The 14,632-nt window shown below is 44.8% G+C and overlaps 1 protein-coding gene and 1 long non-coding RNA gene across 6 annotated transcripts in view; one reads left to right on the forward strand and one right to left on the reverse strand.

The window, feature by feature from the left end:
* Window positions 1-235: 235 nt before the first annotated feature.
* On the reverse strand, window positions 236-14,514 carry SPAG5 (sperm associated antigen 5). 3 transcript variants are annotated; one of them, XM_074343119.1, is made up of 24 exons: window positions 14,382-14,514; window positions 13,676-13,804; window positions 10,390-11,477; window positions 10,112-10,286; window positions 6,616-6,690; window positions 6,267-6,359; window positions 6,040-6,174; window positions 5,707-5,826; window positions 5,494-5,586; window positions 5,279-5,392; window positions 4,820-4,913; window positions 4,502-4,649; window positions 4,320-4,422; window positions 4,006-4,139; window positions 3,656-3,794; window positions 2,689-2,800; window positions 2,435-2,521; window positions 2,053-2,173; window positions 1,827-1,938; window positions 1,359-1,439; window positions 1,042-1,197; window positions 887-961; window positions 679-759; window positions 236-439 (listed from the first exon to the last, which is right to left on the reverse strand). In XM_074343119.1, exons 1-24 carry the CDS (start codon window positions 14,421-14,423, stop codon window positions 368-370), a joined length of 3,579 nt encoding a protein of 1,192 aa, XP_074199220.1. In that variant the 5' UTR covers window positions 14,424-14,514; the 3' UTR covers window positions 236-367. The 3 variants fall into 3 exon arrangements, with proteins under 3 accessions (XP_074199220.1, XP_045374992.2, XP_074199221.1); XM_045519036.2 differs by lacking the exon at window positions 14,382-14,514 and adding an exon at window positions 14,074-14,269; XM_074343120.1 differs by lacking the exons at window positions 13,676-13,804; window positions 14,382-14,514 and adding an exon at window positions 14,074-14,269.
* LOC123617799 (uncharacterized) overlaps window positions 14,436-14,632 on the forward strand; it is a 29,164-nt gene continuing 28,967 nt past the window's right edge. For all 3 annotated transcript variants that reach the window (XR_006726044.2, XR_012499553.1, XR_006726045.2), the window contains exon 1: window positions 14,436-14,572. This is a non-coding gene — a long non-coding RNA (uncharacterized LOC123617799). The remainder of the gene's footprint in view (window positions 14,573-14,632) is intronic.

Genomic DNA, 14,632 nt, shown 5'->3' on the forward strand with positions numbered 1-14,632 from the left:
TGGAGAAGGTAAGAGAATGAAGCCTTGTCTGTTCCCCACTAGGCTGTGAGCCAGGGAACAAGCAGTCCAGTGCCGAGTATTTGGGGAAGCAAGAAAAGGTGGCGGTGAGGCAGCTGGCTTTGGCTCTGGATGCAGTGGGAGGGGTGTGTGTGGAGTAACCAGGCAGAAGGGCCAAGCTGCCTCTCTCCAGACTTCATTCACCTACCACCCATCCATGAAATAAGATTCAGTGAGCTTGAAGAAATACATGAAATATACTTTATTTAAATAGCATTAAACATAGCTGGCTCTATGCCAATTGGTCTGGTGTTGGGGTAAAGGAGTACTGCAGGTAAAATCGGTGACACAGATTCCAGCCTTCAGTTTCTTAGCTCAGAAATTCCAGCAATCCCTGTAGCTCCTTGCAACCCCTCACGACCTCTGGGATGGACAGCAGAGTCTGGGGAGAGATACAGAAAAGGCAGCTCAGGGTCACAGGCCGAAGGCCCAAGGCTCCCAGCCCTTAGAAGCACCCACTGAGTTAGAGGGGAGAAAATGGAAGCCACAGAGAAGCCTGCAACAGTGAGTCAGGGCCAGCTGTCAGCACAGGCTGGGAACCAGAGCTATGCTCATCAGTACCTCTGGGGCCAGGCCTATACCAAGTGCCTTAGTTGCATCAACTCCTTCCCTCCCCTTTACCTCATAAATATGCTGAACAATGTCATCTAGTTTCTTTAACTCTTTGTCAGAGCGCCGCAGATTCTCTTCCAGGATGTTTCTCTAAGAAGCAAATAGGGTGCGTAAGTGCTATGCTTAAAAGAACATAGCTTGTGGGGGAAGGAAAATATGGCAGGGCACTTGCTAGTGGTGACGGGAAATGGCCCTGGAATGGCATGGAAATTCTTACATGGCTCTGGAACTTGACCATCAGTTTTGCCTTCTCATTTTTCATCTCCAGGAACATTACCCTCAGCTTGTCCACCTATAGATATGTCCAGATCAGTAGGGGCATAGCGTGGGGTTCCCTCTAGCTGCCCAGCTCTTCTGTTAACTCTGAGTCACCTCCTGGGAGAGCCACACTTTCTCCTGGATCCAGTTAGTCGCCATGGGCTGACAGTCAGGGTTCAGCTGGCCTGCCAGTGTCTCTTGAAGCACCTTAGTCTCTGTCTCAGCACGCCGAAGTGAGCGGGTGAGCTGGGTCACCTCTTCTCTAAGGCTCTGGGGATGAGAATGGAGAGGTATCCAGCAGCCCTCAGAGGTCCTCTCTATCCTTATCCCATGTGCTGAATAAGGGTAGACCAGAGGACCCAATTCCCACATCTGGGATTCTGGCTACTAGTGACATAGAAGGCAAATGCCAGGCATCATGATGCACATACTATGAGCTCGCCACTCTTGTCTATCTGCTCTAGGATCTTCTCGTTCTGCTGCTGTATCACTTCCTGGAGCTCCTTTTCATTCTGTGAGGGAAAGGGAGGTAAGAAGGCAGCAGGAAAGCTGGTTTCTTTGCAGCCCTTGCCAGAAGACAGGATTTAGTGTCTGACCAATGCTCTGCCCAAGGGATACCACTTGATGACACCCAGTTCTTCCGCTAGGGCTATGTCAGGCCTGGCACATTTCAGTGTTGAGAGTTCTGCGGGAGTTCCTGACTTCTAGGTCAGCCGGGGAGATGGATCAGCCTGTAGCTGATTCCCTAACATGTGAAATGTCTGACCCCAGAAAGAACAAAACTAGGGCAATGGTTGGAAAATCCCCACCACCCAGATTCCTGGAGAGACAACGGCTCCCAGTGGGCCTGCATAGCTGCCCCAGTTCTTCATCGCCTCACTTCCAGGCCCCTCCTTCACCTTGTAGCGCAAGCACAAGGCCTGGTTCAGCTTCTCTATGTCCGCCTCCTTTGCCTTCTGGGCTTCCTGATGCTGTTCTTCCTGGGCCTGCAGCCGAGCCTGCAGATCACAACTAGGGGAGGGAAGAATTTAGCATTATTCCTCTGCCCCTGAGGGCTGGCTGGGCCCTTGACATAAGGGGCTGCTCACCTGACCCGCCCCCCTCACAAGACTGCCCTCCACTCACATCTTCCGCTGCAGAGTCCTGACAGCTTCTTCTCTGGACTCTTGCAGCAGGGAACACAGGCTCTGGAGCTCCAGAGTCTTAGTACTCATTTCTTCCAGGCTCTTCTCAATGCCTGGGGTTTCTAAAAGAGAAAGTACTAGATAGAGGTAGAGCCCTTTAGCTCTAAAAGGAAGGAGTATGTAGCCATCACTTCCACAACTCTTATCCATGTTCCCCACCCACCAGATTTGACCGTCCGGAATATTACAGATCCCAAAAGGCAGGAATGAAATGAGCCCAGGTAGAATTGAGGTTTTTAGAGCAAAGCGCCTCTCACTGCTTTAGTCTTTATCATCACTACCAGATCTAGAAATGAGGCAGGATCCCTGGAGCCCATCCTAACCTGTAGGCTGAAGGGAAACCGTTGATGCTACTCTGGTGAAAGCACTCTTGTCACTTCCAAGCAAGGGTGCAGGAGCTGATTCTGGCTCTAAAACAAAAACCAACCATGATTGAGGGCTCCTCTGATAACCCAGTAAAGGATCCATCATAACAGAAACCAGGGAGACATAGGTCTGTTGGTGGGCATCTTCAACAACTGCAGATATCAGGAGCAGGGTCACAACTTTCCCACCCCTCAATTCCAGGGCCTTTAACCTTCATCTGCCACTGCTGTCAAGATGCTGCCCAGGAAGGCACTGTCGGTGAGCAGAGGGTGTTCCTGGGAAGGAGTACAGGCTATGCTTATCGGGAGGGTCTCTGGTTCAGCCTAAGGGCAAAGAAGAAAAAAAGGTCAGCTTCTTTTCAGGGTTAGTGATTTCCCTGAACTTCCAGGTACTCACCAGCCATCTCGTCTAGAATGCTGCTCTATTACCTCTTCTCTATCCTCAACATCTCCATTAGCTCCTTTCCCTGAACTTAATTCTCTTCCACTAAAACAGCAATTAAAAAAAAAAAAAAAAACCTTCTTCTTACCTTAAATACCCTTTTAGCTTCTCTTTCTCTTCAATTTAAAAAAAAAAAAACCAAACAAACAAACAAAGAAAAAAACCCTACATTTCTTGCCTAAAATTCTCACCATCTATTGATTCCCTGGCCCACTACACTCAGGTTTCTGCTCCATCATTCCACCAAAGTTTTCATTATTTGGTAAACTAATGGCACCCTTACTTTCAAATGCAATGGACACTTTTCAGCTCTTATTTTACCTGACCTATTTGATGACCGATGACCATGTTGTTTTAGAAACTTCATTTTCTTAGCATCTGGGACATGGCTCTCTCTCCAGAGGTAGGACTCATATCTTTCTGGTTATTTCTTCTCTCTAGCCACAGGTCTTTCTTTAATTCCTTTTGGTTCATCCTTAGCCCCTTTTACACTAATCCATACCTCAAGTGGTCCCACCTCGGGAGCTTCATAAAAACATCCACTTCTACATGGATGACCCTTCAGTCTGTCTCTCTCAATTGGATTCTATCCTTTTCAACATTGTAGGGAAAGTTCTAGCTAATGCAGTAAGACGAGAAAAGGAAATAAAAGGTATATAGACTGGGAAGGAAGAGATAAAACCGTCTTTATTCAAAGATACAACTGGAAGGGAAGAGATGGAAGCCCCAGATCCTACCTCCTCCTTTAGTTTTGTCTGTAGGAAGAGAATCAGACTATGCAGTTGCTTAGTCAGCACCCCCAGCTCTTGGGAATACTGGTGTGTCTTCTTCAGGTCCTGCTGCTGCTTCTCTACTATGGTGCTGGCCAGTTTAGCCCTGAGATAAGGAAGGAACAGAAAAGACAGCCAAAGACCAGATGACCTTCTCTGTACATCTCTCCAAATCCCAACTCAGAGTTACATTCAAAGAAGGAAACAAGAGGCTCTCGGACCCTTTCACAATTCCCTTCTTGAAGACTTTAGCTTCTAGAAGTGGCCCTCAGAAAAATAAGCACTAAGGGGGAAGCACAGAAAGGTAGAGATCTTACTTTAGGTTCTCCACAGTGTCCTTGAGGTCCTCACACTGCAGGCTGCGCTCCCGAAGCACTTCCAAAGTGCTTTTCAACTGACACTCAACTTGGCCCAGCTCCAGGTGAGCAACCTGATTCTCTTGTTCTGCAAACTGGGGAGACAGGAGAAGGAAGGAGGATGGGGAGTGGGGGGTGGGATGCGTCTAAGTGGGAAGATTTTAGAGTCTTGGGAACAGAATGTTTTCCAGTCCACAGTCTCAAACTTCACTTCAATACCATCAGAAAAGAGTCACACTCCTGCCAGATCCCTTGCTGCAAGCCATCTTCCTTACCTCCAGGGTCTCCTTCAGGTCCTGCGCTTCCTTGGCCAGGACAGCCTGTTGTTGCTGCAGCTCTGCCTGCATGTGTTTTAGGGCCATCTCTTCCTTTTGCCATCTGCCAGAAACGTCGTGTTAGATCCCACTGGTCCTACATCCTGGGCGCCTACTGCCACAATAACCTGAGAGGAACTCACTGAGCAGCCCGCTCCTCACTGCTCTGGGTAAGCTGGCAGAGCAACTCATCCTTCATGGCCAGGTCCTGGGTACAAAGGGCATGCTGACTCTGTAGGTCTTTTAGCTGATTCTCCATGCTGGCCAGAATCTGCAGCTGAGCCTGGAGATCTAGACCAAAAGCATCCTAATGACACCACGTGGTCACCAGGCCCAAACCTCCCCACACTTCTGCTCCAAAACAAGTGCTCTAGAGCACCTTCTTGCTCTACTGCCAAACCTCAGTCTTATCAAGGTATACATGCTTGCATACATGCACACATGCACACACACACACACACCTGTTGCCAGGCGACTGTTTTCCAACTCTAGTTGTTCTATTTGGCCTTTGCAGTCTTTTAAACGTGAAGAGACTTGTTCTAGCTCTCTGGAAACCTAGAGAAAAAAGACATTTTCCTCCCACATTTCTTCTTGAATCAAGAGTCCCAAGACTTAGTCCAGATTCTCTTTCTGAACAGGACAGTAAACCACCTTGTTCTGGGGTAACAACACTGCAGCAAATAAGGCTGATCCTCAGGAAAAGGTAGAAACAGGAGGAAAGTAGCTGAAAAGGTGCTGAAGGGCAAAGGAAACAACTGGGTCCAAGGCTGTGTTACAGCAAAGGGACTAGATGGTCTCAAAAAACACAGGTGGAAAGAAGACAGGTCCAGGGGAAGAGGCTAATGATACCACGCATCAGAAAGGCCTTCTGAAGACAAGGAGGAAACCAGGCCTAAGCAGTATCCACTTCTGGTTTGTACCTGCTGCTTTCCCTCAATTGCAGCATCACGTTCCTGCAGGATCTGCCGGCTCTTGGCTGTGAATTTCTCTGTGAGTTGTTGAACCCGGCTCAGCAAAGCTGTCCATGTTACATACTAATAGGGAAAGCAAATAGGTCAGTAAAGCACACTTGAGACAGGCTCCTAACGGGACTGGCTATGATTTCAGGAGTAGTATAATGGCCCCAAATACTCACATCCAGTTGCATGGACACCCAGTCCTGTTGCAAGGCTGAAGTAAGACTCACTGTCTGCTGAGCCAATTCTTCTTGCTCAGTATGAAGCCCCACCTACACAAGAAGGATTGCTGATGGAGGGGCCCTTCCCGCTGGATACAGGGAAGAGGGGGTATGTGACCATCCTCCCCATGTATCAGCATGTATCTCAGGAGGGAAAATGCTCTCAGTTACCAGTTGGGTCTGGGTCTCCTTCAAAAGGCCTCTGAATTCCCCCATGGATGCCAGGTCCTGTTCCAAATGGCTGATGCGCTGGCTGGCGTGTGCACAGAAAGCCTCTAACACTGTCTCTGCCTGTTTAGAGAAGAGGTTGTGAGGACATCCTTGGCAGAGGAAGGAAACAACACAAAAAGACACAACTATCCATCACATCGGGAGTTTAGGTCATTATTCCCCAGGGCAGGCAGTTCTTCAGCCACCCATCTATGTCTCAAGTCAATTTGTATTCCCATAGGAACCCTTGGGAAGAAACCTCTCACATCTAGGAATGAAAGACTGACATCTTACCGCATCCTTGCCTCTGAGAGCCATTTCCTCCCTGCACTTTGCCTCCTCCCTTTCTGCTTGGAGACTCTGGAGCCTTGCCCTCAACTTCTTCAACACATCAAAACAGCAGGAGACCAAGGTTTCTGCATGCAGAGACTACAAGATAAGAATCAGATGCTGTGTCTGGTTCCTTTATTTGGCTGAACTTCAGTCCCAACAGAGGCCTCTTTCTTCATCATGCTGCTTACCTCCTGACTCAGAGTAGTTCTATCTTCATCTAAGTGTAACAGAGATAGGTGAAGCAAGGATATCAGCTCTTTAGAGACCAGCACACATGACTGCTGTAGAGGGAAAGATGGTTGGGCTAGATCAGATAAAGTCATTAAGCCGGAAGTAAGTAGGGACCCTGGGGAGGAAAGCCATGCACCCCAACTTCAAGCTTCCAATAAGGAAGAGATGTTCTTAACAAAAGGAAATCTCACTTCTGCTTCTCCCAACTGCCACAGCTGAGTACCACCATCTGCTAACCACCCTCGAGTCTCCATTCTTGATCTTCCCAGGAGACCTAGCAATGGTATAAGGTCAATCAACACTTACCATGACACTCCTGGCCTGTTGCAGAGCCTGTCCAATCTCCTGGCGCTCCTGAAGATGCTGGGGTTTCTTACTCACCTAGCCGGAGAAAGAGAATTGTTCCTTTTGCATAGGCTACATGCACTACCAGCAGCTCACTCCCCCTCCCACTCACTGAGACACAGAAGCCAAGTCAGAAAAAAAATCCAGAGATAGGTAAAAAAAATTCCTTTTTAAAGCAACATTTTTTTTCTGATTATAAGGATAATGCATACTTATTTTAAAGTTTTACAAATAGAAAAGTGAATAAAATAGAAAAAGAAATCATTAATAATTTCACCACCTAGAAGCAGTAGTTTTTAACCAACATTATAGCACCCACCCTAAAATATTTTAATACACTTCCACACCAGATTTCCTTGCTATTGGGATTTGCTATTAATTGATGAGTATGTTACTTTACTCAAGAGTCGGGGGAAAAAAAAGTTGTAGACTACTGATTTAGAAAGAAATGACCATATTCAGTAAATTCTAAGATGATTATCTTTTTATATTTTAAATGAGTATGCATCTTAATAGTGATAATGTCTTAGATTTGATGAAAGAGTAATGCTTAAGAAAAACCATAATTGAGATTATAATATATAAATAAATTTGAGGTCCTGCTTTTATTACTCAATTTTATTATACTAATGTTATTTAGCCCTGAGTTTATATTCACTCTCCTTATTGGAGCAGCCATGTGCTTTAGGGGGAACTATCAAAGTGGAGAACCACCCATTTTTAACTTCTGCTTATATTTTACCTTACACCAAAGCCTCCCAGCGATTATGTGAATTCGGATTTCCTTTCTTTAAAAATCATGAACTTACATTAAACTTGTTTTTCCATCTTTTTAAAAACTCTTCATAAATCTACTTTTAAATGACTGTAGAATATCCCATCTTATGGGTGCACCATTTTTTTTTTCATTATTTAAAAAAAGTTATCTTTATACAGAATTTTTTTTCCCTTAGGATACATCCCTAGAAGTGGAGTTACTGGGTCAAAAAGTCTGGACTGCTTTAAGGGTCCTATAATGCCTTCAAAAAAGATTGAACCAATTTATACCCTACTGACAATAGGACAATGCTTATCACCATTATCTATTTCATTCTTTCCTATTTTGTCAGAAGAAAATAGCATCTTATTGTTGCAATTTGCATTTCTCTGGTTACCAATAATGGTAACGTTCTCTAACATTTCTTACTCATTTTTATTACTTTACTCTCTAACAGTCTGTTCATTATCTTGGGTCAGATGAAAGCTGAGTGTGATATGTAGCATAGATAAGTATAATCTAAAAGGCTGCAGAACCACAGAAAGACTCTGAAGTTCTGAGAGAAAAGTGGGAAGCTTTTCTTACTGCTGCAAGGCAGCCATCATCTATGAAAAAGCCTAGCGCTGGAGCAGCAGTGCTGAGTCATGATGTTGCGGCAGTCTGGATTTAAGGGGGCAGATCTCTTGGAGTTCACTGCTCCTTTCCTCAGCAAAGCAGTCATCAGTTCCTGCTGTGTTGTGCAAAGAGTGCCCCCTGAGCCCTGGACAGGGCACACATACTGCTCAGAGCTGGGCAGTCAGGCAGGTGATGAGATTAGTGTGAATGAGGCAGCCAAGCAGCAAGGACCTGGCTCTGTGATGGGGAATGGCTGAAGGTTCTGTCATTTCCTCTCTTTGGTTCTGCTTCAGTGGTCTCCAAAAGGATTTGGCAAGCTTCAAGGAAAGAGGATATAAGGCCAACACAGGGATGGCGAAAAAGTCAAGGACAAGAGGAAAGGATACAAAAATAAGATAACACAGGAAAGAAACTGAGCAGCCAGAAGAATGATGAGCCTATGGCTTCCAGGATTTTGGCAAAAGGTAAAGTCATTATTTTGAGGATATTTTCAATCCAAAGGAGGTCTTGGGTTTTGGGAGACCATCTCTTCTTAGTAGCAGCCACCTATTACCTCAACAGCCAGAACACTCAGGCTCTCAATTCCTTCCTGACACGTTCCCTTACTTCCTTGGCCTGTGTCATCAAAGCTAGAGTCCTCTAGAAAAAGTCTTTAAACTGGTTCCCTCTCATATCTCCTACAGTAATTTTGAAAGAGTGAGTATCCTTAAGTTTAAATTGTTACAAAGGCCATAATTTCCACCATATTATAAATATTGATAGTTTGAAATAGAACTGTTAAATCACTCATAAATATACACAATGGTATAAATATACCCAATGGTATAAATATGACATATACCATAATGACTGAAGACTATTTGATACCTTTAAAAATTACATGAACAAGCTCTTCTTTAACAGTCAGAAATTTTATACCGTCCCCGTTTCCCTTTGAACCTCTAATTTTAATCCTCTCAGAATTTTAGCCTAATGTAATATATTTTTACATTTTAAAGTCTATTATTAATTAATATCTCTACAACAAGGATATATTGTACAACACGGAGAATACAGCCAATATTTTATAATAACTATAAATGGACTATAACCTTTAAAAATTATAAATCACTGTTCTGTACATCTGTAGCTTATATAACATTGTACATCAACTATACTTCAATAAAAAAATCAGAAAAAAAAGAATAGAAATTTTTAAAAGTTCATCTAAATTTAAATTAAAATTCTTTTTAAGTTTCCCTGACCATAAGACATTAAGTAAAAAATTTTCTTTTGAATGAAGAAATATTTCCATCAGTTGTATACTAATCACTGTAATAATATAATTTTTAATAAAATCATAAAAATACTCAGTAAAATTTTATTGGGAATCACCTATTAATGAAATGGATGGAGCTTCCCTCCACTTACTAGTTCATGTGTCTGTGGATTACTATAATTCCTACAGTAAGACATGGTTCAGCAACAATTCTATGCCTATTGTCCATTTTTATAGATGTAAAATTTTGTGAGAAAACTTCTTCACATAAATAATGGTAATAAGTAGGAATGAAAGAAGGCATGCCACCCAATTCTAGGTGCTCCTTTGGAGATATATGCCAAAAATCTTGTAGTGAACTCCATCAAAAAATTTTAATGATCCACTGACATAATTAAAGTCAACTCCTTCAATTTTGTTGAAAGCATGCAAAAATGCCATGTTACAAAATCATTGCAGTCAATTGCTTTCTCAGCATGTGTACAAATATTTTCTCTTGTCCTTTGAATGCTATCCCTTCACAACGTAAGATTCAGGACAGGTAGAAATATGCTCCTTTTTTAGTAAACTCAGTAAAGTGGGCAAGGGCAACTGAGAAAAGGGAAGTAGGAAAGAAGAAAATTAGTAAAGAGTGCATTTGGAAGACAAAGATCTAGAAACTGATTCCTCTAAAACTTTCCTTGCTTGCATTCCTTGGAAAGTTTTGATGTACCCCAGGGGTACAGTGAGTACCCACAGCTCTAAGGGATTTTCCAGACCCTTAACTTTAATATATATTCTAAGAGGGTTCACTGGGATCCTCCACACTTTGGGAGGAAACTTCTTACCCCACTGGGAGGGGTGTCAGTCTGTGCGCTGCTGTCCTGAACTTCTGGGCAAGGGCTAGTCAGCTGGCTCTTCCAGTCCCGCAGCTGGCAGGAGAGAATCTCCAGAATGATAAGAGAGTTCAGCAGGTTATCTTCCAGGTCATGTCGAGACAGGGCAGTCAGATCCGGAGGACGGCTGCAGCAGGAAGAGAAGAACATGAGAAGAAGAAAGGAAAGGGATGGGAGAGGCAGGTCAAGGTGAATGAAGCCCTGGAGCACAAAGATACAGGGACACTTACCCCCACAGGAGGTGCTCTGTCTCAGAAGTACTGTCCTTGGTGCCCACCAAGCCTGTCTGGGATGTGTTTGTACTCTTTTCCTGTTGTGTTGGGGGAGTAAACCAAGTCCCCACTGAGCAAGCAGAGAAAGGGGTAGTACCAATCGCAGCATCCCGAAATGCAGAGGGAAGCGATAAGCTCTGGCGGAGATTTTCCAGCATGACAGAGGTATTTACACCCTTTTCCAGCCAGGCCAGGGGGGACATCCAAGGCCCTGTATCAGAGATGGGAATCCTACCAGCATCTTCCATGGCAGGCCCTGAAGCTGCCTGAGATTCCATTTCTCCTGGATTTGGGGTCAGGCATGTGGATGGAATATCTTCCATATTTGAGATAGGTGCTTGATCTCCCAATTCAGCCTCCTCGGGGAGTGTGGGAAAGCTCATTTCTCTCTCCTCTACAGCTCTGTGCTCTACAAATTCCTCCTCTGGGTCCACAAGACTGACAGGAAAATCTGTTGCTAAGGCAGTTGAAGGGGAAAGCCAGAGCACAGAAGGCAAGAAAGCATTACTTTCAGAAGGGACTACGTCCTCAGGTACAGCCTCAGTTCTACTGTCCTTCAGGCTTTCCTTGGAGCAGTGTAGCTGTTGCTCAGAACAGGGATTTGGTGGGTACTCTAAGAGATGAGATGGAGGATCCTGAAATATAGGTTTCTCACTCATAGCAGGAACAATTTCTGAAAAGTTGTCTTCCTTGCAGGGTGCCACCTCCTTTCTCAGCAGGTCTCCTGGCCTCAAGGGCCCATCTAGAGAGAAGCTGTTTGTCTCTGCCACGGCATCTAAATGGGCCTCAAGTATAATGTCTTGCTGCTGCCCCCCTGGAGACGGCACAAGGACCATGGTTTTATCCACATTGTCATCCAGTGGGTCTACAGCTTCCTCAGATGTTTTGGGAGTAGAGTTGGTTTGGGGCATCAGATTTAGGGGCTGCTCATCTGATTCATGTTGACAAGCTTCAAGCCACTTTGAGGAATGGCTGAACTGTTCTGAAGAGGAGTCTATCTTCTTAGCATTGACAAAATCCAGTGGAGATAAGTTGTTGCTGTCTTCCTGCAAACAGAAACAAAAGTAGTGGACTAAGACAGTCAATTCTGGTTCTCAAAGTACAATTATGGGTGCAGGATACTGTCTGAACTCAAAAAAGGAAAGAGTTCTCATTACCTTTGCTTAGGTAAAAAGTTGGCTAAGACTTGCTACTTACTACAGAGACCTAGTACAAAAGCTGGGAAGCCCTTTGGGGTCCTTCCAAGTGAACAGGTCACAGTATAAACAAGGCTAAGATAATCTATCCATACCATGGGGAGATGGTAGCTTGAAAGTGACCCCACTCTTCTCCAATCCTAACTCAAATTCACTTCTATGGGACTAGGTAGGAAGGGTCCCTGGGTCAAGTTCTGTCAAAATCTAGAGTTGGTATAAGATTTTCTTCCTTTTGGAGCAGATGAGAAACTGGGGACTAGAGTTAGAGAGCACTTGGCCCACAGAGATCCATGGACCCTAGGGAGAAAGGGCAGCATCAACCTGTGCCAGTGACCTAGTTAGTCTCCTTAGCCCCGAAAGCTGAGGGTGTCCTGAACACATGGCTTGAAGCCATTCAACTCTTGGGATTTGAAGAGTTCTAGCCTTTTTAGCAGAGGATAATGAAGATCAGAAAGACCTCTTCCTGGTGTGCCCAGATAAGGGACTGACAAGCTCCCTGCTGCTGGTTCACAGGGACAAAGACCACTGCACTCTCTACCACATGTAGGGTTGCTAGTCCTGAGACTCAATGAACATGAAGGAAAATAGGAATGTACTTAAGTGGACCTAGTAGCCAGAGAAAGGACAAACCTAAGATAGTTAGGAAAGGTAGACCCTACCAAAACACAGCTGATGGAAGAAACACATGACTATTTGAACCAAAAACTATATGAATATGTAAGAAGATCTGAGTACAACTCATATACACAAAGATGTTCTGGAAATAATAAATATAATTTTTAAACAAAAAATTTCAGTAATATGAATTGAAAGAGGATGATCAGAGTTGAGACTGGAATTACTGGCCTGGACAATCAAGTGGGAGAAATATCTTAAAAACAAAAATAAAAAGAAATGTAAATCTGAGAGAAAAGCTAAAAGAATTGGAAGCTAAATCCAGCAAACCTAACATGTGAATAAAAGAAGTTCCAGGAGAAAAGAGAACAGGTACAGGTGAGGCACTGATTAACAAGTATTAGAAGAAAATTTCTCTAAGGTAAAGAAAGAGCTGAGTTTGCATAATGAAATGTCTCACCAAGTTCCAAGCAGGATTGACAAGAAACAATAAAATTTCTGAACTATCAGGAAAACAAAACTATTTTAGAAGCTTTAGCTAAAAAGACCAATTATTTACCAAAAAAAAAAAAAAAAAAGAAAGAAAAAAAGAAAAAATTAGACTTACATGAGGTGATGTGGGGAAATGGATATCCTCATATAATGCTGGAGAAAATATGAATTCTAATAGCTATTTTAGATAGTGATCTGGCAAAATTTATTAAAATTAAAAATATCTTTTCTTCAAACCAATAATCCAACTCCTAAAAATGTATCTCATTGAAATAAAAGTATCAGTACAAAGATATTTATGTTAGCATTGTTTGTAGAAGCAAAAAAAGTGGAAAAATAAATGACCATTTATGAATAAATTATGATTCATGCATACTATAGTATCTTATGAATTATTTCTACGCCAGTTGACATGGAAGAATTTAAACCACATTACTAATGAGAAAAGCAGCATGCAGAGAAATGTATAGTCAATCCTCATTTCTCTCAAGACCTTTCACAAAAGTACAACTCAGTGAGGGCAATTCTAAAAGGGGAACTAAACTATGGTGGCCCAAGTGACCTGCCTTCCAGTGGTGCAACTTGACCCCTGAGGAGTTTTGACTACCTCTCATTCTTGCAGCTGACTTCTCCATAAGTGAATCCCTATTAGAGGGAGACCACTAGTCAAAGTGATAGTACTTCTATCACTTTGATAGACTGAAGTAGGGAGGAGGTGATAAAAACTCACAGCTAAATAGAGGTGCCGGTTCTCAGTGGATTTCTTCTAACCACCCCAGGGCATCTCTCTGTTGGCCTGAATAGCTGTAAATGGATGTCACCGAGGTAGAAAACTTCATTACCGTTATTAATTACGTTCAAGCCCTGGCACTCTGTTCCTCTGAGCTCTTGGCCTCGGCAAAGAGCCCAGTCGAGAAGCTAGCTGGGCAGGCGAATCTCACCTGCAACCCCAGTTTGCACAGTGGTGGGGTTGGCGAGGATCCCCCAATAGGGGGCCCTTTTCCAGAGCTGGTGAGGGCACCAGGCTGCAGGATAAGTTCTCGGAGAGGTGTTCTCATAGCTGGTTTTCCCTAAGAAAGAGAAAATGTGATAAAGCCTGAGCTCTGCCAGCCTGCCCTAAGAAGCTCTCCTCCCTCCCTAAGAAGCTCACTAGCAATAAGCAGAGTAGGCTCCAACCCCAGTCCTCCGAACATCAGGACCAGAAAGACTCCACACGCCCCCCACCCCCCGCCCCAGGCTGGACCCAACTTTCCACCACGCTCGGCACTGCCAGCGCCTCGGCCCCGAAACCCCAGCACAGCTCGCTCGCTCTCTCTCTCCATGAGGCCCTCCCACTCACCGGTTGGGGCGAAGGCGACAGGCTAAGATTTAGTTTTTTCACCCGCCACATCTTCAAAGCATAACGCTAGGCGATCACCTCCCGGACCCTAGAGGTGACGCCATGCTCACCCGCCGTCTTTATTTGAACCTGCTCCGCGCTTCCCGATTGGCTGTGAGGCCTCAGTGCGTCCAGCGGGCGCGGGGCGGGGCCTGCGTTGGCCCCGCCCCGGCCAAGGTGCGCTCGCTGGCGGCTGATTCCCCCACCACCTACGCGGGCGGCAGGAGGGACGCACCCCAGGCCCAAGGCGGCGGGTATTCCTGCCTCACCTCGGCGAGGGCTCCAGGTAGCTGGACAGTCGAGGAGTCCATCCCTAGTGCTTCCAGTAGGCCACCCTAACACTCTATCGGGAAAGCTGCCTCCGCCGGCTGGCCTTAGGAAGTCTCTCCTCATGTTTCCCTGAGGAAAACCAGTTAACTCAGCCCTGACCAAGGAGCCGGCCTGAGGTCTAGAAGGGAAGGTGAGTGGGACGTTTTTCACGTAGGCCGGTTGGCCCGCGCGTAGGTCCTGAGTCTGCGTT

Source organism: Camelus bactrianus, chromosome 16, assembly GCF_048773025.1.
Source record: "Camelus bactrianus isolate YW-2024 breed Bactrian camel chromosome 16, ASM4877302v1, whole genome shotgun sequence".
NCBI lineage: Eukaryota > Metazoa > Chordata > Mammalia > Artiodactyla > Camelidae > Camelus > Camelus bactrianus.